Source organism: Vigna unguiculata, chromosome 7 (assembly GCF_004118075.2).
Source record: "Vigna unguiculata cultivar IT97K-499-35 chromosome 7, ASM411807v1, whole genome shotgun sequence".
NCBI lineage: Eukaryota > Viridiplantae > Streptophyta > Magnoliopsida > Fabales > Fabaceae > Vigna > Vigna unguiculata.
Window position 1 is genome coordinate 28,784,705 of NC_040285.1, and position 27,994 is coordinate 28,812,698.

At 33.6% G+C, this 27,994-nt stretch overlaps 4 protein-coding genes across 7 annotated transcripts; all 4 read left to right on the forward strand.

Moving 5' to 3' along the window:
- The first annotated feature begins 112 nt into the window (after window positions 1-112).
- Window positions 113-541, forward strand: LOC114191363 (putative lipid-binding protein At4g00165). Its single transcript, XM_028080533.1, has one exon. The coding sequence runs from the start codon at window positions 113-115 to the stop codon at window positions 539-541; it is 429 nt and encodes a 142-aa protein (XP_027936334.1).
- Window positions 542-3,551: 3,010 nt separating this feature from the next.
- On the forward strand, window positions 3,552-6,100 carry LOC114191870 (protein TRIGALACTOSYLDIACYLGLYCEROL 1, chloroplastic). Of its 2 annotated transcripts, none has more exons than XM_028081312.1 (4): window positions 3,552-3,724; window positions 4,329-4,386; window positions 4,599-4,669; window positions 4,769-6,100. In XM_028081312.1, the coding sequence occupies exons 3-4, from the start codon at window positions 4,623-4,625 to the stop codon at window positions 5,790-5,792; spliced, it is 1,071 nt and encodes a 356-aa protein (XP_027937113.1). In that variant the 5' UTR covers window positions 3,552-3,724; window positions 4,329-4,386; window positions 4,599-4,622; the 3' UTR covers window positions 5,793-6,100. The 2 variants fall into 2 exon arrangements, with proteins under 2 accessions (XP_027937113.1, XP_027937114.1); XM_028081313.1 differs by lacking the exon at window positions 3,552-3,724 and adding an exon at window positions 3,734-4,099.
- Window positions 6,101-9,203: 3,103 nt separating this feature from the next.
- Window positions 9,204-24,021, forward strand: LOC114192050 (putative uncharacterized protein DDB_G0282133). 3 transcript variants are annotated; one of them, XM_028081604.1, is made up of 9 exons: window positions 9,204-9,404; window positions 9,964-10,691; window positions 11,651-16,484; window positions 17,816-18,068; window positions 18,199-18,405; window positions 21,724-21,897; window positions 22,870-23,058; window positions 23,163-23,276; window positions 23,402-24,021. In XM_028081604.1, exons 2-9 carry the CDS (start codon window positions 10,028-10,030, stop codon window positions 23,717-23,719), a joined length of 6,753 nt encoding a protein of 2,250 aa, XP_027937405.1. In that variant the 5' UTR covers window positions 9,204-9,404; window positions 9,964-10,027; the 3' UTR covers window positions 23,720-24,021. The 3 variants fall into 3 exon arrangements, with proteins under 3 accessions (XP_027937405.1, XP_027937406.1, XP_027937404.1); XM_028081605.1 differs by lacking the exon at window positions 9,204-9,404 and adding an exon at window positions 9,408-9,462; XM_028081603.1 differs by lacking the exon at window positions 9,204-9,404 and adding an exon at window positions 9,444-9,496.
- A 2,148-nt stretch (window positions 24,022-26,169) lies between these two features.
- Window positions 26,170-27,927, forward strand: LOC114190857 (clathrin interactor 1). Its single transcript, XM_028079911.1, has 5 exons — window positions 26,170-26,448; window positions 26,623-26,745; window positions 26,883-27,044; window positions 27,270-27,486; window positions 27,574-27,927. The coding sequence occupies exons 1-5, from the start codon at window positions 26,342-26,344 to the stop codon at window positions 27,838-27,840; spliced, it is 876 nt and encodes a 291-aa protein (XP_027935712.1). The 5' UTR covers window positions 26,170-26,341; the 3' UTR covers window positions 27,841-27,927.
- Window positions 27,928-27,994: the final 67 nt, after the last annotated feature.

Below are 27,994 nucleotides of genomic sequence, written 5' to 3' on the forward strand. Positions count from 1 at the left end.
TGGAGTCTCAAGATCCATTGTTATTTCTTAGCTTCATTACCACTATAAATCACTTTCTACAATCTCCACAAAGACGCCACTGCCAGTGAAAGCGATTGAAAGATTGAAAATGATGGCTCCCGAAAGGTGTGTTTTGGCGGCACTTAGCGTTGCAGCGTTGTTTGCAGTTGTATCTGGATGCGAGAATTGCCCTCCAACCCTAAATGCTTCAATGATGAAGTTGAGTGGTAACAATAGCAGTGGCGGTGCTCATACTGATGTTCTGTGTGCTGCTGGTCCATCAACGTGTCCACGTGACACACTGAAACTTGCGGCGTGTTCGGGTTTTCTAAACGGGTGGATGAACTTTTCGACGGGTATGCCCCCAAGAGCACAATGTTGCGCTGTGGTCGATGGCTATGCAGACTTTGAAGTTGCAGTGTGCCTTTGCACTGCACTCAGAGCAAACATTATGGGCTTCAACCTCAACATTCCGATCGCCTTTACCAAGCTTATCAACACTTGCTCAAAGAATGTCCCAGACGGTTTCATATGCAAATGATTCACACTATTATTTTCCTTCAATCCTTGCTTTTCCCTTTTTTTTTAGTACTTCTTTGATAAATTACGTCAGGATTATAATTTAGACCTAATTTTGTCCCCTTTGCTGTTGCTTTTGTTATTTATTGGAAATGTTATTAGCACAACCAATTCACAAGTTAACTAAAACATCATAAATCTCGTCAGTTAAACTTTATATTACTTGAATTGAACTTTATTTTGTATGTCATGTTCACTCATTTTCTTATATCTCATGCTATGTTGACTTATTCTTATTTGTTTTGTTACTAGTTTTGTGTTAATAAATAAATTAAGTGTTAACATAACTCGGTTAGCTTTTTATCAACCAAATTAATTAGTATTCACTGAAAATTTCTTGAATTATTTAATCATAATATAATCAATACAATTAAAAAATATTGTGTATTATAAACTCACATAAAGTAAATTATTTACAATTTGAAATAGTTATAACTATATTTTTACTGCATATCGTCAATATGTATTGTTTTTTATAAGAAAATTACATAGATAATTAAAATGATGTATAATTTTAATTTAACTATCAATCAATTAAAATTAATTTCGAATGATTATTAAAAATTGGTGTAAATTATACTTGTATTATTCTGATAAATGTATACTGTGTGCAAAATTATTTATAGTAATTATACGTTGATTGTTGTTATAATTATGTAATTTAATTTGGTAATAATTATTTTTTTTATAAGTAATTGAAATAATAATATAACTTTTTTCCTATGAACCTTCAATGTTTTGTACTAAACACAAAATCTTATAATTCTTGACACATAAAAATATGGAATCAAAATGACAGGATAGGATACTATTTATGTCACTCAATTATAAAAGAAAAGGATTAAATGACAAAAATTCAATTATGACATAGGAAAAACATCAAACAAATAGAAAAAAAATTAATAATTTCATCAAGATTCGCTTGAAAATAAAAAATTTATGAAGGACTCAAAACGATGAACAAAATATCTTACTTATTGAAAACGACTATTATAAGAGGGCCTCCTCCGGTTTAATTGAATTGGTTTAAAACAAACATATTATCTAAACCTACTATGAAAAGTATCAAGTTGTTTGACTTTTTACAATTTTTTTTATTTCAAACTCAACTCAATCTAACTCACTCTTACACCAATTAGATTATTTTAATTGTAATTTTTAATTTAACAACAATTACAAAATAACCCAGTCTTTATAGAGATTAATTCAGAAATTTAAGTCAACAAGTCTTGTTCGTCCAAACTAATTTAAGATATGGAAATAAAAATATAACACAATTTGCTCATAACTAAAGATGACAATGTAAAATAATTTACACGGAATGACCGTAGCCTACCAAAAAAAATACATGACGACTAAATATTTTAATTCACTTATTCGTTTAGGCCCACCTCCCATAGCTCACAACCTGCAGAGGCTAATAAGAGGAGAGGCAGATTGGCATGCATAATTCGGAAATAAAAAAAATTCAGTATATTTTTTTAGTTGGTTAAAACTCTTTCATTTTTTGTTTTGTTTTATTATTTATTCACTTCATACTTGAATATCAAAGACAACTTTTTTTAGTGCATTTAAAATTGATTAATTACATGTTAATTTTATATTTAGTTAACTTTTTTCAATTTTTAGATTTTTATATTTAGTTAACTTATTTCAATTTTTATTATTAATGATAGACTCAAATAAAAATGTAAACATTAAAAAATATATATTATTGTAATATTTGCGTGTAAGGTTTTTTAAAGATTTTGTTTACTTGGATTATTATAAACTAATTATTATGTGAGATTAGGGATGACAATTCGGATGGACTAGACGGACTGACTCGCAGCTAGAAGACATGGGACAAGTTGGGATGTTGAACCCGCTGATCTGCATAGGTTCACATCAGGGGTTAAAGACGAAGCAGAGCAGACTGGTTTGATCGTCCTTTTATAAAATTAAATATTATCTTTTTTTAATTCGTACTCCATTCATTACGTTATTCCTGTAAGTTTCTTTTATTTTTATTATTATTATTATTATTATTATTATTATTATTATTGTGGATAATCATTATATATAAGATAATAATTTTAGTTCTTAAATATGAAATATATTTTTATACACTTTTAGGTTATATCTATTTTATAAAGTGACATATTAATATTGTACTTTAACTATAATTTTTGATGTTATTAATTTTTACATTTAATTAATTAGACTAATTAAAATATTTTTAATAAAAAATAATATCAATTATTATAAAAAAATTATTTTACTATTCACAAATACATGTTAATCCGCATATCCGAGACCTAACCAATAAAACAGAGTAACCTATACAAGTAAACTCATTTTCTTATATATACGGGACAAACCAATCGAGCTACACTTTATGAACCAAATCGGACCGAACTAATTTTCTTTGGCATCCTATGTTCGATGGAGCAACAATATTAGTCCGATTTTTTTTATATGGAACGAGTTATTACTACTCATTTCACATACCAAATATGGAACCAGTCAAAATAGGAACAAAAATGGAACGGACTACTCCACCTTACCATTTATCCATATCATAATAAGTTATGTTGAGTTCAATTAAATTTCACCTAGAAACTTAAGCGAGAATTCAGATTAAGTTAAGTTAAATAGTCAAATAAAGCAATCAAATAAACATCTATAATAATTACCTTTTTCTTTAGGAAAAAATAATAAATAATGATATGAAAACACAATGTGGAATATTTAAATAACTTAAATTATATACGAATTAAATTGTCTTATTGTCTTTGGTGCATGTGCTTATTTTGAAAAACTAAATATAAATGTGTATTCGAAATTATTATTTTTTGTATAAATGTAAGTTATAAACTTGTCTGTTTAAAATTTTATTTTATCTTTTTTCTTTAATATACAACTGAATAATAATCTATTGCTAATTATCGTCCGTTCACGTGTAAATAATGAAAAGAGTTTCCATTTCCGACATTTTAATAATAATTCAGATGGTATGCCCAAATCAAATCCCTATGGCCGAGTTGCCTGACTACAAAGCAACGTTGGATTCGTTGATTTCCTAAAATTTTGGTTTTTTTCTAATTTGTAGTCGGTGACTCTCACTCACCGCGAACCACTTCAAGCCGTCATTTTTCAATCTCCGGTGCATTCTCTATTCTTCAATTCCATTTCTGTTTATGATTCCCTTTTTTCCACTCAAAATCTGCAGGATTCGCCTCAATATACTTTTTTATTTTACTTTATTTCTTTTTTGTTAATTTATTAATTAATTCCATGCCGAAAACTCTAGTTCATTCCTCAATCGTGGATCCCAACTCAAACCGGTTGATCAATGTTAGGGTTTAGCTGGTGGACCTCCCGCTATTGCATTCTTTTGACTCTTTTTCTCTGGGTGATTAGCTAGTTATTATTGTGTGAAAATGTGATTTTATTCCTCCCTGTTACTTCTAAACGACATGTTTACTCTGAATTGTTGTTAAGTGCAAGTGCAGAGAGATTGAATTAGCTCATCAAAATCGTAAGTGGTGTTGCTCCAGCCTATGCTTGTGTAGTCGTTCAATCATTGGTTATTTTAATTATTTTATGAAAATATTTTTGGTTGCAATTTAAGATGATTTCATTGGGATCAGAATTGTAAAAAAATATTGAGGACCGAACAATTACGAGAACCAGCATTGAGGTGAATTGCTTTTTTGTTTTGTGTTATATTTACCTAAAGTAACATATATTATATTGCGACTGGGCAGGAGAGGTTCAAGGCTCTAACCATTTCTTACTATAGGGGACGAAAAGGAATCATTCTAGGTAAGTGAAATTGATTTATGTTCATGAGAATTTCAGATGATTTCATTCTTTATGTACAATGCATATATGTAGTCAATTTTCACAAATAAACGGCAGTTTTCTTCGTGAAAGCTATTTAGTGCCAACTATCATTATGAATACTTGACAATGTTATACTTCGATCTTTTCTCTAATGTATGAAATTTGGACTGGATGACCTCAAATTCAAACAGAGTCTGTTAGTCAAGGATCTCACCATGCAAACATCATCGTATAGTCATCCTTTAATCTGTTTCTCTTGCAGGTTTATACTTACCCTTTTCCATTGATTTTTATTATATAATAGTCTGTTCTCTAAAATTTATGTATATTGACTGTACAATGGAACAATATGGTGTTGCAGAAACATCAGTGCAAATGGGAAGAATAAATTTACGGTGAAATTCTGTGCACCATTTCCCTCTCAATGGGATCGGAAATGTGAATTCAGTGGGAGACCTCAAGTTTATAATTTTCCTGGCCCCATAAAACCAAAAAGACTGTTTGTGCTTCATAATACAGATGACAGCCATCCATCTGCTTCTACGGTAGCTGATGAAATGAACACAAATCATGCTCCAAATGGCGCATCACCAGCATTTCTCAGCAACTGGTCACCTCCAAGGTACCTGTGGAGGGGGTTATCAGTTTTAATCCTAGCAGGGCAGGTGATTGTCAAGACTCTAAAGGGAAAGATTCATTGGAGGAACACTCTTCAACAACTGGAGAGAGTTGGTCCAAGATCAGTTGGGGTGTGTCTTTTAACTTCGGCTTTTGTGGGCATGGCCTTCACAATTCAATTTGTAAGAGAGTTCACAAGGTTAGGATTGAACAGGTCTGTAGGTGGGGTTTTAGCTCTGGCTTTCTCAAGGGAGTTGAGTCCTGTGGTTACAGCAATTGTGGTTGCAGGGCGCATTGGAAGTGCTTTTGCAGCAGAGTTAGGAACTATGCAGGTTTCTGAGCAAACTGATACATTGAGAGTTCTTGGTTCAGACCCTGTCGATTACCTGGTGACGCCAAGAGTGATAGCCACTTGTATTGCCCTACCTCTTTTGACCCTATTGTGTTTTACATTAGGGATGGCATCTAGTGCCATTCTTGCTGATGGTGTTTATGGGGTGAGCATCAACATTATCCTGGATTCAGCTCAGCGGGCTCTCAGATCATGGGATATTATTAGTGCAATGATCAAGTCACAGGTTTTTGGTGCTATCATATCTATTGTGAGTTGTGCGTGGGGAGTTACAACTTTGGGAGGTGCTAAAGGTGTCGGGGAATCAACGACGTCAGCTGTGGTTATTTCTCTAGTAGGCATCTTCATCGCTGATTTTGCTCTTTCTTGTTGTTTCTTCCAAGGAGCAGGAGATCAGCTAAAGAATTGCATTTAGGCAACTAATGTTGTCTCTGCAATTTGGTTTTGCTCTTTTGTACAAAGTGAATGGTATTACTTTTCTATAAAAGGTGTGATAAAATTTTTAGAATTTGAATCAGGTGCATTAGTCTTGTTCTTTTCTAGGTAAGTTATGGTTTGCTAGTATTATTTTTATATATCCTTTTTACAATTGCGTGTCCTTCAAACATGGTAAAGACGTGTGTATTTCCTTTGAACGTGTATTATTTTAATAATTCTTGTAAGCTACAATGAACTGATAAAGAGGCCATGATGTTATGATCCAGCTGATGTTTGGACATCTAATTTTGAGCATTTAAATGGGATGGAACAAAATGGAATTAAGTTACCATTGTTTAGATCATTTGATGATGGATTTCAAATGAATCCTTCTTGACTCTGATTAGGGCCTTGAATTTCTCACTACTTAATTGTAGAATAGAATTATTTTCATAATTTTAGCATGTTTGTTTCATTTCTTCTTAGCTTTGGTTTGTGTAACATTCCGTTCTTAATGAAGTATTTTTCTTCAAGATTAGTGTTGCGTGGTATGCTTTAATTGTGTTTACTCGGGAATATCATCTTTTGGAGTTTTTTGTGAAACATAATATGAACTACATTATGATTTCAATCCTATGATGTTCTAGAGTTCTTTGTGGAAAATTTAAGTCGAACATAATATTGACAGTAATAACAATCACTGAGCCTTCATGCACTTGGTGAGTTTGGTTTTGCTGATAAAGCAACTTGACTGTGTTCTGTAATTGTAAAGCATAAACTACCCATTGTGCCCAAACCTCTCTCTACCGGCCTTGTCACTGGTTATGATTCTCAGCTATGCAAGGAAATATGCTCAGTCATGAATTCATGATTCCTGATTTGTTTGCCTTTGAACAATTTGTTTTATTTATAGTTGTGAAGAGTTTTCCTTATAATTGTGGGGTATAAAATGTACCAGTGGGTAGAAAGAATTGAAATGAGGCAATCAGTGCCTCTGACTTGGAAAGATAGGTGAGTCTAAGTAAGTCGAAACTTTCATATCTCAATCATTTGATATGTTTGTAGCTATTATGACTCAACCAAGCCGGAGAAATCATCTGAGCAATCATGAGATTTGTTTTCTATTCTTTTCATCGGTGAAATTTTGTGTTGGTAAATCATGGTTTTCACAATGAATGATAGGTGATAATGCCCACTACATCACCATGGTTTGGTTTTGGACTCAAACGGTTTATTTGGATAAAGTTGTTTGGCAATAACTGTCAAAACAATGATGTGTTAATTAGGAATTTAGTTTTTATATTTAGGTTTATGATTAGAGTCAGTGTGGTCCTTTAACATTAACAACGTCAAAATGTGAGTAATGTGTTAGTTCAAATTCTCTTTTTCCTCTTCAACCCCTGTTTTTCTGGCGACACAATCCCACCATCACCTTGATGACACCCGCCACCACCACCACGGTGAGGACACCCACCTCCACCCACCCTCCTTCCCTATATTTATCTCTTATGTGTCTCTCCTTCCATTGAGACAGACACCTTTGCATTGTTTTTGTATCCACTGTAAGAATGTGCTAGATTATTATGCTCTCTTTATTTGCATTGTTTGTGGCTGTTGACATACAAGGTATTGTGTGGTTTCTTAAGTGAAACTCATCAAGATTTTCTTTCAAGTTGGAGTGCCAAGGGATTAAGCTTTTTGGGACATTTCTTTTTTCATCATGTAGTTTCCCTGTTGCAAGCACTGAGGAGATTGTGAGGGGAACTTTGACAACCAAAACATGAACTGTATGGTTTAATGAGATGAATTTTTCACCGTTCATGTTGTGAGGACTCAAATTTGTAGAAATTAGTGAAATTGGCTGGATGGTATTTTCTGTATTTTTATTGGAAATTGTTTACCTGCAACTGGGAAAACATCTATCTCTATCTTTCTGAATGCTTCCCTCCATTTGGGACTACAGAACTGTGGAAACTGTTTCATTCTTATTGTAATTGTCAGGGTTAGGACTGCATATAATTGAGGAAAAAAGAGGAGGTTCATTTAATTTATCTTTTGAGCACAATGAAGTTTGTTTCAGGATAGTGATGGTCCTTGTGACTTCATAGTGTTGTGGGAATATATTTAGGAGTAATAAATCATCCAGCTTTATGAAGAGGGTGTAAGTGATTGTGATAATTGAGGGGTCTAGTTCAATTGAAAAGGAAAAAGATTGATATGGCAAAACTCCTGCAAACAGTTTTGCAGAAGCAGATAGGATGCATGACTAGGAGGGGAGGAGGGTGTGGTCCTAGAGGTTGTTGATGTAATAGAAGAGATTACATTGGCTTTATTAATTAAACCAAAATGTTCTTCCCACCGACATAACAATGCACAAATTATGAACTTTTAACTCTTTCTGTCATGTTTGTTATTTCATGAAATCATCCAACAAGCTGTAGCGTCATGAAAAAAATAAAAAATGTCATGAAATCCAATACGGGTAATCTCCATGACATCCTACTCTATTTGTAACAGAATAAATGCTAAAGTTGGTGACAGCAGTACAAATTTAAAAACCTTCTTTAACGAATTTTATTTTATCGAAAATTATTAGTTGTTAGTTTTTTTATTAGTGAGGAATTTGAACTCATAATTTTTTTTCACCTTTAACGATTAAATACGATGATGTTAATTTCCCTACTCAGCTCATCAAGATCCTTATTTATTGTACATACTTAGGTTGTTTGATCGCTAATTTTCATAAACAAATTACCCACCCTCTTCTTTTTTAACTTACTATTAGATTAAAGACGAGTTTCTTAAGAAATACTTACTAGATGCGAGACAAATGCGAGTGAAAATCCATAAAATTAAACAAAGTCCATCTCATCTACAATATCATAATCCCTCGTGACGATTATTACCCATTTGTTTTTATTTTCCGAAATCTAAACGACTAACTGCCTAAAAACAAGAACAGTACGCGTTTTACCTAATGATGTGCCACCGCAACTAAATAAGCCGGCACTCTATACATCTGTTAAATGTTTTGTTATGATATATATATATATATATATATATATATATATATATATATATATATATATATATATATATATATTATATATATATATATGCATAAAACAGTAGCATGATAACATAACATGGATACCCTAACCACCCCGACACTATTTATGGTATACCAAATCACGTCATAGGTGAGTTGGTAAAAATGGTATTACCCAGACAGGTGGAAAAATATAAAAGTAAATGAGAAATTGAGTTTTTCACATAATTTAAATTATATAATAAAATTATATTGAAAAAAAATAATTAATATAGTAAAAAATGAAAAGAAATTATTATAAGTAGTTCCTCTATGCGTGGGACACGGTTTTCTTTTTCAGTTCTGGTATTTCCTTCAATTCTACTTTTCCTTTTCTTAGCCTCTCAGTTTTCAACCTTTGACCCCTTTCATTGCAATCAATTGAATAATCAATCACAATCACTTTCGTCTCCCCTTATACCCACCAATTCCCTTTTCATCTTTTTTTTTCAAATGGGTCCCATCGTCTATCAGCTCTATTGGGCCCATGTAATTGGTCATCTTTTGTTCGTATAATTCCAAGTTAGCATATTTCTCTCATCCCTCGTTCTGGGTTTGAATTGCATTAATTAATTAACTGGTTTGTTTAATTGCTGATTGTTTTCTATCATTATGTAATTTCCCAACACTTGTTTCCTTTTTATCACTTTGCTTATAGCTGAGTTGAGCTTCGTCAAATTTTAAGTGTTGGTTTCTGCTTTTTTGCTTCCATTTGCATGCACATGCTCTTTCCTCTAGAATCTGGATATCTGTTTTCTTCTTTCTTAAATCATTCCCCTTGTTAGCTTTTGTCTCTTACCTTAAATGATTTTTCATTGGTATCAATATTCTATCTGTGTTTATCGTTTATTGATGAGGAAAGGAAGAAGAATTAAAAATAGTTTCACTCTGCTCTTTTTTCCTCTTGTTTGGGGGTGTTTAGGAATATATCTTTAATAAGCATTGCGTATTGGCTTTAGCAATGTTTTTTGTTCTTGGCATCATGTGTTGTTTGCCTCTTTGTTAGGTACTATGTCTGGTAAATATCTCTAGAATGTTTTGGAACATCTCATTTTTTTTCTAACTTTTGTTCTGTGTTTAGGTTCATCGTTTCGAGTGAGCAGCATAACTGCCCAGAGTAGCAGTGGTATTATTGTTTTGTGAATATGGTACTCGGAATAAGAACAAAGAGTAGAAAAACTGTCTCAGTCCAAGTTCACTACGTAATCCATGTTCAGCAGATCAAGCCTTGGCCCCCTTCACAATCACTGAGATCTGTGCAAACGGTATCACTGCAGTGGGAAAATGGTGATAAAACTTCTGGGTCTCTAGCATCCACCACTGCTGGCGTTGCAAACATCGAATTTAATGAATCTTTCGGGCTTTCAGTTGTTATGTGGAGAGAAGCATCCAGGAAAAGCAAACACCGTGAAAGTTTTCAGAAGAACTACTTAGAGTTTAACTTGTATGATAAGACAACAAAGAGCCAACTATTGGGATCAGCCTCAATAAACTTTGCAGATTTTGGAATTATTAAGGAAACTAAAGCCTTACGCCTTCTATTGAACTGCAAGAAGAGCTCCAAGCATTCTTCACCGCCATTTCTTTATGTTAGTATTCAGCCATTGGACACAGAGTGTTCTAGCTCATCACCAAGCAGCAGCTATTCAAAAGGGTTGTCACTAGACAAGGAAGGAGGTGAATCGGTAACACAGTCACTGAAAGATGACGATGATGTCGAAATTGCCTCTTTTACTGACGACGATGATAATGATGACTTCCCTTCAAATACCGCCCAAACTAACAAATCTGCTTCTAAGACTACGGGAGGTTTGTCCCCTCTAAATGAAAAAGTATTGAAGTTTTTTTCTCTTCTAATTGTGCTTAATGCAAATATATCAAACATCACCCTTTTTTTCGAAGGGATTTGTTTACATAGTATGGATATTATCAAGTCATTGTTATGATTTGGAAGTAATTAACCTCATTCCTGCTTAGACCTAATTGAGCTGGATTTTGCCTAACAATAGATCGCTATGATGCTTAACTATTTGTTGTGGCACTAATAAATTGTATTCCTCTTTACTTTCGGTATGCCCATATACATTAACCACATACATCAAGATGGTCATTGTGTTTAATTGTTAAATGGTATGCATTCATGCATTAGTATGCAGTGTGCTGCTGCGATTCCTGTTGTTTTGATCGTACTATATTCAGGATACGAGATGATATTATTAAACTAATTTTGTTTGTTCATGACACATTTTGTATATCAATTACCTCTATGGTTGTTTTATAATTGTTAATTTATCTCTGCATACGGTGATAAAATGTTTGAACTCTAAATGTATCAACATGTAATCCTTTTTAAATTTTAATGATATAGATAGTGTCTTTTTGGATTACTTCTTTGTAACATAGGAGAAGAAAATAATAAGGAAAAATCAACTATACTCTCTTTTATAGCTAAAATTAACTTATGGCTAAGTTAATTTGTAAATAATGTATCATATTAGCTTCTTTAAAGCTTATTTTAAACATATGCGTTAGGTAATTTTAGTTTATAGAAAAACTGATTTTATTTGTTTCTTATTCTGTTTTCTGTAAGTGTTCTTGGAGAAGTTTATTGAAACATGCCTATAGTGAAAGAACTCGACAGAACAATACAAATGTATTACTGGTGATACAGTTTTACTACTATCTGATCTCCAGACCAATAATAATCTATACAGCTACGCAATTGTCTAGTTCTGCCAGATTAACAGCCTGTTGCCATTTGATTTCAGGCAGTATCAAAATCAGCGAAGGAGGAGCAGAAGGATCTCATGGAAAGACAGCAATGGAAGCGCCCACACAGTTCAATGGTATCAAACCTCCCCTTTCATCTACAATTCTTGGCTCAAACATGGGAAATGCTGCCGATGGCAGCTCTTCATTGTCTAAAATTTCTGAGGAAACTGTCAAACGTTCTGATCCAATTTCTGGAATTCAAGAAAGCAATCAACAATCTTCTGCTTCATGCATTTCATCGAGTATACAACCAAAATTTGAAAGGCCTTTCAATTCTCAAGCAACTCAAGCGAACAGCGTGATTAAAGAAGATGACACAAGAGATCAGAGACTTAATAAAAAAGTTGTAGAGAAAGTTACCAGTATTTCAGATGTTGGGGTTATGGAGGCCAAAGAAAAAATGGAGGAGCAGAGAAAAGAGAAAAAACAGTTTGGGGAGAGGAATGAACTTTTAAAAAATGAGCTCAATAAGTTCCGCACTGATGATTCTACCAAGAAAGGGAATTTCAGTAGTATTACTCTTTTAAACGAGGAACCACATGGGAAAGGACAAAAACAACTTGATGAGAAGAATGAACCTCTACAAAATGAGCTCAATAATTTTTCCAATGATGATTCTACGAAGAAAGGGAATTTTATTAGGTCTACTCTTCTAAACGAGAAACCACATGGGAAAGCAAAAAAACAGTCTATTGAGCAGAATGAGCCTTTACAAAATGAGCTCAATAATTTTTCCAATGATAATTCTACTAAGAAAGAGAATTTGATTAGCGCTACTATTCTAAACGAGAAACCACATGGGAAAGGACAAGGACAATTTACTAAGAAGAGTGAGCTTTCAGAAAATGAGCTCAATAATTTTTCAAATGATGATTCTATGCAGAAAGGGAATTTAAGTAGTACTACTCTTCTAAATGAGAAACCACGTGGGAAAGAACAAAGTCAGTTTCCTGAGAGGAATGAACCTATAATAAATGAGCACAATAAGTTCTCCAATGATGAATCTACAAAGAAAGGGAGTACTACTCTTCTAAACGAGAAATCACATGCGAAAGGACAACGACAGTTTACTGAGAAGAATGAACCTTTAGTAAATGAGCTCAACAGTTTTCCCCATGATGATTCTATGAAGAAGGGGGATTTAAATAGTACCACTATTCTAAACGAGAAACCACATGGGAAAGGACAAAGACAGTTTACTGAAGGGAATGAACCTTTAGATTATAAGCTCAATAACTTTTCTAATGATGATTCTATGAAGAAAGGGAATTTGAATAGTACTATTCTTCTAAACGAGAAACCACACGCGAACGAACAAAGACAATTTACTGAGAGGAATGAAACTTTTCAAAATGAGCACAATAATTTTTCTAGTGATGATTCAAGGAAGAAAGCGAATTTGATTACCACGAATCTTCTGAACGAGAAACCACATGGGAAAGGACAAAACCAATCTACTGAAAACAGTGAGCCTTTACGTAATGAGCTCATTAATTTTTCCAATGATGATTCTACGAGAAAAGGGGATTTGATTAGCACTACGCTTCTAAATGAGAAAGCACATGGGAAAGAACAAAACCAGTCTACTGAGAAGAATGAGCCTTTACAAAATGAGCTCAATAATGTTTCAAAAGATGATTCTACGAAAAAAGGGAATTTGATTAGCATTGATCTTCTAAACGAGAAACCACATGGCAAAGGACAAAACCAGTCTATTGAGAAGAATGGGCCTATACAAAATGAGTTCAATAATACCAATGTTGATTCTACGAAGAAAGGGAATTTAATTAGCACTGCACTTCTAAATGAGAAACCACATGGTACAAGACAAAACCAGTCTACTGAAAAGATTGAACCTTTACAAAATGAGCTCACCAATTTATCCAATGATGATTCTATAAAGAAAGGGAATTTGATTAGCACTACTCTTCTAAACGAGAAACCATACGTGAAAGGAAAAAATCATTCTACTGAGAAGAATGAGCCTTTACAAAATGAGCTCAATAATTTTTCCAATGATGATTCTACGAAGAAAGGAAATTTGATTAGCACTACTCTTCTAAACGAGAAACCACATGAGAAAGGACAAAAACAGTCTCCGAAGAAGAATGAGCCTTTACAAAATGAGCTCAACAATTTGTCCATTGATGATTCTACAAAGAAAGGGAATTTGATTAGCACTACTCTTCTAAACGAGAAACCACACGGAAAAGGACAAAACCAGTCTACTGAGAAGAATGAACCTTTACTAAATGAGATCAAAATTTTTTCTACTGATGATTCTTCGAAGAAAGAAAATTTGATTAGCACTACTCTTCTAAACGAGAAACCACATGAGAAAGGACAAAAACAGTCTACGGAGAAGAATGAGCCTTTAGAAAATGAACTCAATAATTTTTCCAATGATGATTCTACGAAGAAAAGAAATTTGATTAGCACCACTCTTCTAAACGAGAAACAACATGGGAAAGGACAAAACGAGTCTATTGAGAAGAATGAGCCTTTACAAAATGAGCTCAATAATATTTCCAATGGTGATTCAACAAAGAAAGAGAATTTGATTAGCACTACTCCTCTAAGCGAGAAACCACGTGAGAAAGGACAAAACCAGTGTAATGAGAAGAATGAACCTTTACAAAATGAGCTCAATAATGTTTCCAATGATGATTCTACGAAGAAAGGGAATTTGATTAGCACTACTCTTCTAAGCAAGAAACCACATGAGAAAGGACAAAAACAGTCTACTGAGAAGAATGAGCCTTTACAAAATGAGCTCAATAATGTTTCCAATGATGATTCTATGAAGAAAGGGAATTTGATTAGCACAACTCTTCTAAACGAAAAACCACATGGGAAAGCACAAAAACAGTCTACTGAGACGAATGAGCCTGTACAAAAAGAGCTCAATAACTTCTCCAATGATGATTCTACGAAGAAAGGGAATTTGATTAGTACATCTCTTCTAAACGTGAAACCACATGGGAAAGGACAAAGACAATTTATTGAAAAGAACCAGCCTTCAAAAAATGAGCTGAATAATTTGTCCACTGATGATTCTAAGAAAAATGTGAATTTAAATAGTACAACTCTTGTAAACGAGAAACCACTTGGGAGAGGACAAAGACAGTTTACTGAGGGGAATGAAACTTTACAAAATGAGCTCAATAATTTTTCCATTGATGATTCTACGAAGAAAGGGAATTTGAGTAGTACTACACTTCTAAACGAGAAAGGACAAAGACAATTTACCGAGGGGAATGAACCCTTAGAAAATGAGCTCAATAATGTTTCCAATGATGATTCTATGAAGAAGAGAAATTTAAAAAGTATTGCTCTTCTAAACAAGAAACCACATGGAAGAGGACAAAGAGAGTTTATTGAGAGGATTGAACATTTTGAAAATAAGCTGAATAATTTTTCCAATGATGATTCTACAAAGAAAGAGAATTTGAATAGTACTACTCTTCAGAACGTGAAACCACATGGGAGAGGACAAAGACAATTTACTATGAGGAATGAACTTATAGAAAATGAGCTCAATAAGTTTTGCAATGAGGATTCTACGAAGAAAGTGGATTCAAGTAGTAGTAGTCTTCTAAGTAAGGAACCACATGGGAAGGGACAAAAACAACTTATTGAGAAGAATGAACCTTTAGAAAATGAGCTCAATAATTTTTCTGATGATGATTGTGCGAAGAAGGGGAATTTGAATGGTATTACTCTTCTAGACGAGAAACCACTTGGGAAAGGACAAAAAGATTTCACTAAGAGTAATGAGCCTTTTGACAATGGGCTCAACAAATTTTCAAATGATGATTCGTTGAAGAGAAGGAATTTAATCAGTACTACTCTCTTAAATGAGAAACATGAGAAAGGACAAAGACAGTTTACCGAGAGGAATGAACTTTTAGAAAATGAGCTCAATAACTTTTCCAATGATGATTCTATGAAGAAAGGGAATTTGAATAGTAGTACTCTTCTAAACGAGAAGCCACATGGGAAAGTACAAAGACAGTTTACCGAGAGGAATGAACTTTTAGAAAATGAGCTCAATAAGTTCTGCAATGATGATTCTACCATGAAAGGGAATTTAAGTAGTACAATTCTTCTAAATGAGGAACCACATGGGAAAGGACAGAAACAACTTACTGAGAATAATAAACCTTTAGAAAATGAGTTCAATAATTTTTCCAATGACGATTCTATGAAGAAGGGGAATTTAAGTAGTACTATTTTAAACGAGAAACCACGGAAAGGACAAGGACAGGTCATGGAGAGAAATGAACCTTTAGAAAATGCGCTCAATCATTTTCCTAGTGATGATTCTACGAAGAAAGGGAATCTAAATAGTATTACTCTTCTAAATAAGATACCACATGAACACCCAAGATTGATGAGTGACAAAATTGAAGACAGGGAGAATTTAAAAGTTCTTCCACAATCTGCTGAGAACTATGAGCAAATCAGTAATCAGACCCATAATCAGTCACAGGAGATTAATACTTTGAATGATTTTCCTATTGGTACGGCTTGCCATGAAGACATTAATACAAGTGACCGCTTTCTTAGCAATAAAACTGAAATGAAGGCTGAAGTTGACAGGCTTCGAGAAGAGCTGAGGGAAGCTGCTGCTCTTGAAGTTTCAATGTACTCAGTTATTGCTGAACATGGTAGCTCGTCAAACAAGGTCCATGCACCTGCTCGGCGCCTTTCTAGATTCTATTTCCATGCTTGTAGAGTTGGGTCTCCTGCTACAATGGCTAGTGCAGCCCAGAGTGCTGTCTCGGGATTTGTCTTGGTTTCTAAAGCATGTGGAAATGACGTTCCAAGGTATAGAAAACTTGATTTCATTATTTTCTTAATTATGCTGAAATAACATAAAATGTTTAGGAATAACTAAAGATCTTGTTTTATGATTCTAAAGTACAGAAATTTTGTTGGAAAAAACTGAGCCTAAGATTACTTGCATAGGGAGAATGCCCAAATTTTTTGTCTATTGAAGTGTGAATAAATTTAGGAGAAAGTTGGGGAAGCTACTTTTGAGGAGATGATTGAGACTCATCTAAGGTTTCTTAGTCTCTTGAGGGTAATACCAACAGAGGTTCCAAAAAGGAACATGTACTAAGTGAACTAAATTAAAATTGTGGGAAGAGAAAAAAAAATATACATGGAAAAGTTGCTGAAAATTGTCTATACGAACTCCCCAATAGAGTTCATTTCATATAAAAACAGATAATGCCTATAAATAATATTATAATAAAACATTCCTATCATTATAAAGATTCTAATTAAACAAAGAAAGAAATCAGAAAAAAAAAATCCAAGGGATATTTCTTGTATTTCTAGGATAATATCTTAAGATATTTCTTATATTTCTAACACTCTTAAATTGAAGCTTGCTTAGCTTTAGTTAGTTGAGAAAACAATTCACATATCCTCAAATTAAAACTTAAAAACATAAAAATTGAGCTCCATCTCAGACAATAGTAGGAAAAGAAACTCAAGATGTTGGGGAAGTTGGAAGGAAGAATTGCTTAGCCAGATAGCTGGAATGATCATCTGCCTGGTAAACAATTCATGGCAAGAAAAGCAAGTCCTTCTGAAAACTAAATTTGGAAGCTTCAAACTAATATTGTTGGACACCAAAAATTTTAAACTTTAAACTATGTTTGCTAATAATTTTTGGGATACAAACAAGGTCAGTGCATATATAGGTAAAGGCAGGGCCAGATTAGTGCTTCTAGGACGTATGAGGCCAATGCGTATGGGACAAAACTGGGACCGGTGTATCTTGGACCAAGTTCAGACCTGTGCATCTCGACAGCCAAGCCCGTGTATTTGGGTTAAAACCGAGCCCAGTGCATCTGGGACAAATGCATTTGCAAGGTTGCAAGCATAGGGTGTGTCGATGGAAAAGGAGACATTGGTCTATGATACTAAATAGATGTTTTTTTTTTTTTTCTGAAATGCAAATTTGGCTTTTTCTTAAATGCAATGGCATTGATTAATGTAGCCAACTCCAACTAATGGGGTAAGGCTTGATTGTTGTATCTAATGAAGTTTGGTTTATTTAACATCAGTTCGAAAAAGATATGTGGATACTTATTACAATCATTTATTTTATTTTATTTTTTAGCTTACTGTTTCTTATCCATGAATAGGTTGACATTTTGGTTCTCAAATATATTATTGCTGAGAGCAATTGTGAGCAAAGAAGTTGAGAATATACACTTTGGTGATGGTTCATGCATCAACAGTGAATGGGATGCAGTTGGCAACACTCTTCATAAAGAAGAAAATGACAACATAGAAAAACAATTTCATAGCTGGGAGAATCCAAAGACATTCTTAATTGCATTAGAAAAGGTTGAAGCATGGATATTCTCTCGAATTGTTGAGTCTGTCTGGTGGCAGGTTGAATCCAAACCATTCATCTTCTCCTTCTATTTCTTCTTATTCTGCTTCTTATCTCCACTCTTAACTTTGATTTTAAACTAAAATCCCTTACATTTTCCTGATATTTTTTTATGTTTGCTGTCCCCAGACTCTGACACCATACATGCAGTCTGGAGTTGCAAAGAGCACTAATTTTAAGAAAGCAAATGAAAGAAGATCCCGTGTGGGTGATCAAGATCAAGGAAGTTTTTCTATTTATTTATGGAAAAGAGCTTTCAAGGATGCATGTGAAAGGCTTTGTCCTCTTCGAACCGGTGGTCATGAGTGTGGCTGCTTGGCTGTGATAGCTAGATTGGTACAATTTAAAGTTGATATTTCTAGATGCAATGTATTGAATGCTGGATTTCAGGATATTCAATTTTTTATACATGTGTATGGGTGTAGATGTATATGTAGCTTATATATATGACAAAACATATAGCTTGGTGTCTTTGTCAATACCTTATCAGGAAATGTTGGAAGTAGTGGTAAGGGGGTTTTTATTTAAAGTAACAAAATCATTTGTTCTTTTAATTCTCTAAGTTTTTAGAACCCCAAGGGTGGTGTTGTTGATGTTCTTGAGAAGGTGCTAGTATACATAAATTAAAAGCTAAGATAGACATGATCCTAAGCTGCTAGCTGATTTAGTTCTAGACTTGGACTGTTTTGTTATTGTTAGTTGCGTAGGGGATGGGTAGAAATCATTTTTCGGCCAACACCTGATCCTAAGCTGTGGCTGATTTGGTTCCTGACTTGGAAAAGACCCTCTTTCACCATGTGGCCATGACTGCAATCATCACCATGCCAATTCTTCATAATATATTGATTTGTACATCAGAAAAGAATGTTAGTTAGTTAGCTAAGATTTCATAGTTGTTGGCTAATTTCCTATAAATAATGATATTTAAGACAGACCGGAATAGAAGTTGTTGAATATAGAAAAAATAGAGTTTGAGATTAATCTCCCTTGCGTATAAACCACACATAGGATAATCTATTTATAATAGAGAGATGTACAACTAAAAAGAGTAACTAAAAATAAATAGAGTAAATAGAAGATATTGTTTGATATTATGATTAACAATATCTAACAATATCTTAATAATATCAAACAATATCTAACACTCTCCCTCAAGCTGGAGCATACAAATTGTATGTGTCAAGCTAGTTACAAATATAATCAATTCTAGGCCCCTGTAAAGACTTAATAAAAATATTTGCTAACTAATCACTTGAGTTAACAAACTCAGTCTTGATGTATCCTGACATAATCTTTTCCCGAATGAAATGACAGTCAATCTCAATGTGTTTGGTCCTCTCATGAAAGAGAGGATTAGAGCTAATATGAAGAGCAGCCTGATTGTCACACACAAGTGTCATTTGAGTGACATCTCCAAATTGTAACTCTCTAAGCAATTGCTTAAGCCAAACAAGTTCACAGGCAGCTGAGGCCATAGCTTTATATTCTACTTCTGCATTGGATCTTGCCACAACACTCTGTTTCTTACCTTTCCACGAGATTAAGTTACCACCAATGGAGACACAATACCCAAATGTAGATCTTCTATCAGAAGGAGATCCTGCCCAATCAGCATATGAATAACAAACAATTTTTGTGTGATTATTAGAACCACATAACAATCCTTTTCCAGGAGATCCTTTAATATACTCCAAGATACGAATGATTGCAGTCCAATTATCTTCACATGAGAAATTAAGAAATTGGCTTATCACAGTGACTGCAAAAAAAATGTCAGGACGAGTAACTGTAAGATAATTCAATTTCCCAACCAATCTTCTATATTGCTTACGATTAGATAGAGGCTCCCCCTGATTTGGTAGAAGTTTAGTATTGGGATCCATGGCTATATCAACAGACTTTAAACTCAGCAACTCAGTTTTCTCCAAAATATCCATGGCATACTTCCTCTGAGATATAACAATACCGACTGCGCCACCTCAATACCCAAGAAATATTTGAGTTTGCCAAGATCTTTGGTCTGAAAATGGTGACAGAGACTTTGTTTCAACTAAGAGATGCCGCCATGGTTGTCACTACCTGTAAGAACGATGTCATCAACATATATTATCAAGTAAATACATCCAGCACTCGAGTGTTGATAAAAGACAAAATGATTTGCTTCACACTGAGTCATACCAAATTGTTGAACAACATTGCTAAACTTTCCAAACCAGGCCCTAGGAGACTGTTTTAGACCATATAGGGATTTGCGAAGACGACATACCATCCCAGAAGACTCCTCCTGAGCAACAAATATAGGAGGTTGCTCAATATATATTTCTTTTTGCAAATCACCATTGAGGAAAACATTTTTAACATCCAAAGTTGATACCTTTTACCCTGTTGCAAATATGACTTTTGTTCGTTTATTTATCGCCATGGCTGCTCTTCAACAATGGTCTCTTTATCATCTGGATGTTAAAAATGTTTTCCTCAATGGTGATTTGCAAGAAGAAATCTATATGGAGCAACCTCCTAGGTTTATTACTTAAGGGAAGTCTTCTGGGATGGCATGTCGTCTTCGCAAATCCCTATATAGCCTAAAACAGTCTCCTAGGGCCTGGTTTGGAGTGTTTAGCAATGTTGTTCAATAATTTGGTATGACTTGGTGTAAAACAGATCATTCTGTCTTTTATCAACACTCGAGTGTTGAATGTATTTACTTGATAGTATATGTTGATGACATCGTTCTTACAGGTAGTGACAACCATGTAATGCATAACACTTGTCAATCTTATGACCTGGCTTGCCACAATGTTCACACTTAGGACGCCCTTTTTCCTGTTTGCGAGGGTGAGTCCGGTCATCACGGTGAGATGCCATAATAAATCGAATACAAAATATAAATGTGAATCAAACAGCGAAAGCAACAAACAAAACATATCCCAATATTAGATGATTGCAAATTCCTTAAAATGGCATAAAGAACATGGGGCAGAACCTCCAGAAACGTCTCAAAGCAGAAAACAATTGCAAAATTACAATCACGTGAAATCTGAAAAATTGCGAGAGAGGCTAAGGGTTTGGGACTTAGGGCTTAGGAAAGAGTAACTACGGTAAGAATGTCTTCTCAATCATAAAATTTGCGAAAGAGACTTAGGGCTTAGGACTAAGGGCTAAGGATTTACGGAAGAGGAACTACTGCAAGGTTTCCTTCTCAATCAATCATGGATCATTTAGGGCTCTGATATCATGTTGAATATAGAGAAAATAGGGTTTGAGATTAATCTCCCTTATGTACAAACCACACATAGGGTAATCTATTTATAATAGAGAGAGGTACAACTAAAAAGAGTAACTAAAAATAAATAGAGTAAATAGAAGATATTGTTCGATATTGTGATTAACAATATCTTAACAACATCTAAACAATATCTAAGAGAAGTAATAGAATTATTTATACTGTATTATTATTTATTTCTTGTTAATACTGTGTGTTTCTAGAATTATTTATATCAGTGGTTTATTCTTGAATAGTTCTAGGTTGTATGGATGTACATGTTATTGTTTTCTCTGAAGGGTAATATTGTGTCTATTGATTCCTATCTTGAGAAGGCAAGAAATAAAATAAAAGGCAGCCTGATTGAAATAGGAATGTTTTTGTGGTTGTAGGTGATGGAGCAGTTGGTTAGTAGACTTGATTTTGCTATGTTCAATGCTATTCTTCGGGAATCCGCCGAAGAGATGCCCATGGATCCTGTATCTGACCCCATTAGTGATTCTAAGGTTCTTCCAATTCCAGCTGGGAAATCAGGCTTTGCGGCTGGTGCGCAACTGAAGAATGCTGTGAGTTATGAAACTTTTTTGTCCTATACCTTCTTTCTCTCAAAAGACACTTAGTTGATCATAATCTTTATATATTGTTCATCTGTAAGGCTTGCTTCCTCTGTTACACAGCATAATGCTTTTCGTGAGACTTTGAGAAAGTTTACTCGCTGATATAAGATGTAAAGTATTTTATGATGTTTTAGTACAAGTATTTAGAAAACAAATATGATCCTATTAGATATTGAATCTTAATAAACAAATGCTACCGTAACATACAGTGGATATTAGAGACACTGTAAATTTTTTACAACTTTTAGGTCAGAAATTTTCCACCAATATACGGAGTTCACCAGGAGAAATAATTTGCCGTTTCGTGTGTATATTTTCAATTCATCAACCTCTTTGAAGACTCCTAAAAATTCAAAGATTTTGAATTTTGAATTTGGATGCATTGGTAATTAGAATTATGAAGTTTCTTTTTCCTGGCAGCCTCTCATCTTAAAACATGTCTTCTCAAGTTTAATGTATACATTGTACTTGTAAATTTGTTGCATGATGGCACAAAATTGAATCAATTCTATTATTTGTAAAATCATTGATGCAAGCACATGTTGAGTAATGAAGTGCTAATAAAAAAAAACACGAATGTAGCAGAAATAAGCATATTGAGGTGGATGAGTGCATACACAAGAAAATAGGAGAGAATGTATCTTTTGAGAAAGTTGATGGAAACTGGCTTAGTTTTGAATAAAATGCTTCAGTTTGGAAAGTGTATCGAATGGAAGGTTAATCAAATCAAAAGAGTGGAGAAAGACCTAAGAAAACTTGAGAAACCATTTAGAAAGACCCTCCTGTAAATGGTTCTACTGAAAAATTGGTTCTTGTTAGAGCCCAATATCCATGTAGCCAAACTTAATAAAATTTGTTGCAATTCTATGAAGGATATGTGATGTTTGTTCCCTTGGGTAACTTTTTATTATCTGTACTCAGGTTGGTGACTGGTCAAGATGGCTTTCAGATTTATTTAGCATTGATGATAGTGACTCCTATGAAGTTACCAATGAAAACGATGAACCCAAATATGAATCATCCTTCAAACCTTTCCTTCTCCTCAATGCCTTAAGCGATTTGATGATGCTTCCATTGGACATGCTTGCAGATGGGTCTACGAGAAAAGAGGTTAGATCAAACTTCTTTATTGTTGACTTGTCTTTCTTCTTTTCATTATTAATGCTTTGGGAAACTAATTATATTATAAACGTATCATCCAAACAATTCTGCAGGTTTGCCCTAGATTTGGCATTTCATTGATTAAACGAGCAGTCAACAATTTTGTTCCTGATGAATTCTCCCCAGGCCCTATCCCGGATGCTGTTTTTGATGCCCTGAACAGTGAGGTTGGTTTATTTTTAGCATGCTTGGTGAAAATAAGAAGCAATAAGTATGGTGTAGGAATGGATTATTGAAATTTCAACATTCTAATTTCCCTGTCCTTTTGTTTTGTTGGATTTTGATATTTTAGGATATTGAGGATGATGTAGGGGCTATTACAAGCTTGCCATGTTCTGCTGGTCCCGCGTTCTATGCACCACTTCCAGCTTCTTCAATTGTAGGCATGATACAAGAAGCGGGAACAAAAACTTCACTAAAATGTGGCTCATTTGCGCTCAAAAAATTATATACCAGTGATGATGAACTTGATGAGTTGGATTCACCACTTTCTGCTCTTGGCATGGATGAACCATCAGTTTCGTCCAAGGAAAAGCCTGCACTAGTGAAGGGAGGGCGTAAGGTTGTACGATATGAGCTCTTGCGGGAAGCGTGGAAGAATAGTGAATGATCACTCTGTGTTCCTATCAATGTTTTTTTCCTTGTATATATTATACATTTTTCATTTAGCCCAGAATATTCTCCCTTTGTTTTTAAAATAAAAATATTGTCCTTGTAATCTTATACTATGAGAAGTTCTTACCTGGTCTGGGATAGTGAAAAATTATTCCAGTTTGATGGATACAGAGGCAGAAGTCACGTATCAATTTTGATTCCTCCAAATTGACGAGTGTAGTTTAGAGGACTGTTGAAATCAACTATTAAAATTGTGTAAATACAAGCAAATTTGTACTTATTAATTTTTAAATCAATGGAAATAATTTTAGTTTTTAAGTTGCATTGCTTTCCTCAACATGCATTCATGTTTCACAGTATTTGTTATGGAAGGTAAGAGATGCACACATACTTTTATGTATTAAAATAAAAGATTACAAACTATTGTAATCATAAAAATATTATTATTTATAAATTAGATATTTTATTAATAATTATTAATAAAGTATCTTAAAATATAAAAATAAAATATAGAATATGTGACACATTGATGCATTATAACTTTCTTGTATTTGATGTTACCCCTCTTATTGTTATTGACACTCCCTTATCCTTATCTATGTATTGTGTCGTGAACTCATGAAATAAACGTATTATTCTGTCTTAGTAACACGTGTAAAAGAAAATTAAATGGTTTAGTTTTTATGATTTAGAAGTTTTTTCTATATAAAAAAGATAATTTCTATAACTGAGAAATTGAAATTGACGTCTAAACTAATGTTCTGAATTATGTAACTAAGTATACGCTTTTAAGTTAGGGATTGCATAATCCAAAATTAACTTTAAACCGAAGGACAAAGTGGAATTTTAAAGTTTATGAAGAACTACATGCAGTGCAAAAAGAAATTCACAACAACCACATATCACAACCTAAGATTCACTTGGGCTTAACAAATCTAAATGTGAGCTCTCATATAAACCATGAACAAGGCTTTTACTTCCGCATTCTCACAATTTCTTCCCATACCCCAAATTTTTAAATGGCCATTTTATCTTCGGTACAAGATTACATATTTTAGAAACTATTTTGGTAAAAGTTATCTAAAATTTCTGAAATGTAATTTTCGAAATGAGATTTTTGAAACAAAATTTTTGGAACGTATAAAATGTATTTTAGAATAAACTTTTCGAAACCCTACTCTCTACAAGTTTTCCGGAACATTCCATATAAAATGTGTTCAGAAAGGAGCTTTACATAACACATAAAATGCGTTCCAAAAGAAATTGTCTGGAACAAATTTTTTTCCGCATTTTCTCTTCTACTCCTTCCTCTGCAGCGATGATATGATGCAATAATAAAGAATGTTTGAGTATTTTTCTATTGTTGTAGAGTGGAGTTAGTAATTGTGTAGGGAACAGGAAGCAATATCCCATCAACAATTCTCATATGTTTTTAATATTTAACTAAGTTTATTATATGATTAGATTGATGGTAATATTTGGAAGAGTAATTATGTTTTCAAAATTGGAGTACAGCTTGTATTTAATTAAATTGGATTAATATGAGTGGAAATAATCTAGATAGTAATTGATATAAATGAAATTGGTGCGTATTGAGCAAGCAAATAATTAAATAAAAGAAATGTTCATATCAGACTAAGTTTCAAGTAAAATAGAAGAGGATATTACAAAATTCTTATATTTAGTCAGTTTCAGTATTGTATGAAGATGCGCAATACATGTCTGAATTTATTTAATTCCTATGGCCTTAGTACAACTAAAAATGTAATTGATAAGCAAATCTACGACTTCGAGTATAATTATAAGTATGTGGATAAAAAGTGATAAATTATGTAATTTTATATGATTGTTTATATGTCAGTTAAATTATTTTGGCTTATCTCATTTGTTATTTAAAAAATATATATGAAGTACAAAAACTAAAAAATTGTCTAACACTAAGTCACTTTTTTTTTTGTTTGGTTATGGGTTAATTATTTACAATAAAATTATACAATGATAGTTTCTACATTATTTTCTATAAACTTATAGAATGATTTACACGTACAAATCTCACTCACTAATAACATGAATTGAATAATTCTTATATAATTAAAAAAAAATTAAAATTAAAACCATATCTCAATTTATATATTTTTTAAATATCATAAAACAACATTCAACTATAACCCAGAGAAGGAAAATTATACTTCATGAAAAATGAGTTTTCAATGACTTCAACTTGGGACGGAATTGAGAATCCCAGGGAAGAAAAGGACACATCACAGGGTGAAATAGGATGAATATAAGTATGAATCTTAGTATTGTGTGAAGATCCTAATTTTCAGTGCAAGCAATGTTGTGTAAATTGGGTCAACTTTCTATTATTGGTTCACTCTCTTTTCTCGTTTCCTCTCTTATTCTTTTGTCAATGAGCACTTTTCCTGCATTGTCTGAGCTATAATTTTGGCTATCCATATATTAACAAGTTCTTATAGCCTACAGTGAATTCACTGTCATGGTTTATCCATGTTCCATTTGGCATTGAGTGTCATATTCTTTTAAGCGAAAGGCTACAGTTCATGAAATAATAGAACTACATCATTAACAACTACTTCAAAGTTTGATTTTAGTAGTAATGGGTAGCCTATTCCTGGAGCAAATAAAAAAACAGACAACAACTTTCCTACAAGAAAAGTACAAATCTGCTAGGATGACATTTACTGATGTTACTGAAGCTGAATTGTAAGTGCATGTGTGTGTTTGTGAATAAACAGAGTAATGCATCATTTATTGATAACAGTTTATATGTTGTAACTCACAAAATGACTAGTAAATAAACGTAGCTCTTGTACGGTTGATTCATATTCATAGTTTCCAATTATACAATATCATTAACATATAATACAATATCATTAGGCTCGCAGAGGAAGCAACAAATAAGGATGATTGCAGTCCTGATGCCAAAACTATGACCAGAATTGCAGAGGCATCATTTGACATAGATGAGTATTGGAGAATTGTTGATATTCTTCATCATAGGTATGCATGCTTCTTCATTTGACACCCTTTTGCCTAAATTTTTAAGCTGACATTATAATACATTTCAATTTATAAAAGTGTCATTTCTATAGAGTTTATATACCCACTGGTTGTTTACCATATCATTTCAAGTGCAGGTTGTATAACGTGGATTGGGAGCAATGGAGACAAGCATACAAAACAATGGTTCTTCTGGAATTCTTGCTCACCCATGGCCCTCAAGAGTTTGCTCTAGAATTTCAATGTGATATAGAAATTATTGAAGAACTAGGAGGGTTCACTCATATTGATGAAAAAGGGTAAACCTTAAATCTGAATCCGTTTATCTGTGGTAAATAAGTTAAATATGGATCATGATTTGTTTAATTTACCACACAAGTTTTTTGTTTTTGAAGTATAAAATAGAAGTTAAAAATTGAAAAGATGAGGAAAATGCATAGATGGGAGCTAATAGATAAGTGTACTCAAATTTTCGTACGAGTAAATTGATTTCGTTTTTCATCCCTACGGCAATGAATTTTCAGGTTCAATTGGGGATCCAGAATGCAAAAACTATCAGACGAAATAGTGAAGCTTTTACAGAATGCAGAAGCTCTTACAGAAGCACGTTTGAAGGCTCTGAAAATAACAAACGGAATACAAGGGTTTGGATGTGCAGTGAAGTGTCCATCTCCAACATCGCCATCATCCTCAGGATCTTCATCATTTTACTCATTTTCCACCACAAGCACCCCTGATAACAACATTTTTCACTCAAATGATAACCTAAACAAACAGAAATCACAGAAATCTGGGTCCATAGGAAATAACAGCAACATCAATATAATGCTACCTCCAAGGGACTTGAAGCATGTGACCAAAAACCACCTTTGGAAAGGATTTGCAGGTGAGGAGAAAAACATTTTGATCGATTCTACGGAAGATGAATATGTGGCAAAACCAAAAGGGTTTGTCGGTGAAATGTACGAAAAGATCTCTGCTGTTAGTCCCTTAAACGGAGAAAAACGTGGAAAAGTTGATTTTAGATGCCTATCAGATGTTGGGAAAAAGGTCAGTGAAAAGAAATTTGATCGTCAATACTCGTTTTGGTTTTGAAGGAACACAATATTGTAATGGTAGCACAAAAAGCATGCCACATGAATCACACTTACTAACAGCTCCCATCTTCAAATTCCTGTTTTATATAAGATTCACTTTTTAATCTCAAAATTCTCATGCTTTATCAGTTCCCACTCCTAATAAAAACATC

What these genes read in the sequence shown, in the direction of transcription:
- LOC114190857 (XM_028079911.1), top strand. Translation starts at nt 26,342, where the DNA reads ATGGGTAGCCTATTCCTGGAGCAAATAAAAAAACAGACAACAACTTTC. An exon ending in GATGTTACTGAAGCTGAATT is followed by an intron (nt 26,449 to 26,622) that starts GTAAGTGCATGT and finishes CAATATCATTAG; the next exon opens with GCTCGCAGAGGAAGCAACAA. An exon ending in GTTGATATTCTTCATCATAG is followed by an intron (nt 26,746 to 26,882) that starts GTATGCATGCTT and finishes TTTCAAGTGCAG; the next exon opens with GTTGTATAACGTGGATTGGG.
- LOC114191363 (XM_028080533.1), top strand. Translation starts at nt 113, where the DNA reads ATGGCTCCCGAAAGGTGTGTTTTGGCGGCACTTAGCGTTGCAGCGTTG.
- LOC114191870 (XM_028081312.1), top strand. Translation starts at nt 4,623, where the DNA reads ATGCAAACATCATCGTATAGTCATCCTTTAATCTGTTTCTCTTGCAG. An exon ending in TTAATCTGTTTCTCTTGCAG is followed by an intron (nt 4,670 to 4,768) that starts GTTTATACTTAC and finishes ATGGTGTTGCAG; the next exon opens with AAACATCAGTGCAAATGGGA.
- LOC114192050 (XM_028081604.1), top strand. Translation starts at nt 10,028, where the DNA reads ATGGTACTCGGAATAAGAACAAAGAGTAGAAAAACTGTCTCAGTCCAA. An exon ending in TGTGGAAATGACGTTCCAAG is followed by an intron (nt 16,485 to 17,815) that starts GTATAGAAAACT and finishes ATCCATGAATAG; the next exon opens with GTTGACATTTTGGTTCTCAA. An exon ending in TTGAGTCTGTCTGGTGGCAG is followed by an intron (nt 18,069 to 18,198) that starts GTTGAATCCAAA and finishes TGCTGTCCCCAG; the next exon opens with ACTCTGACACCATACATGCA.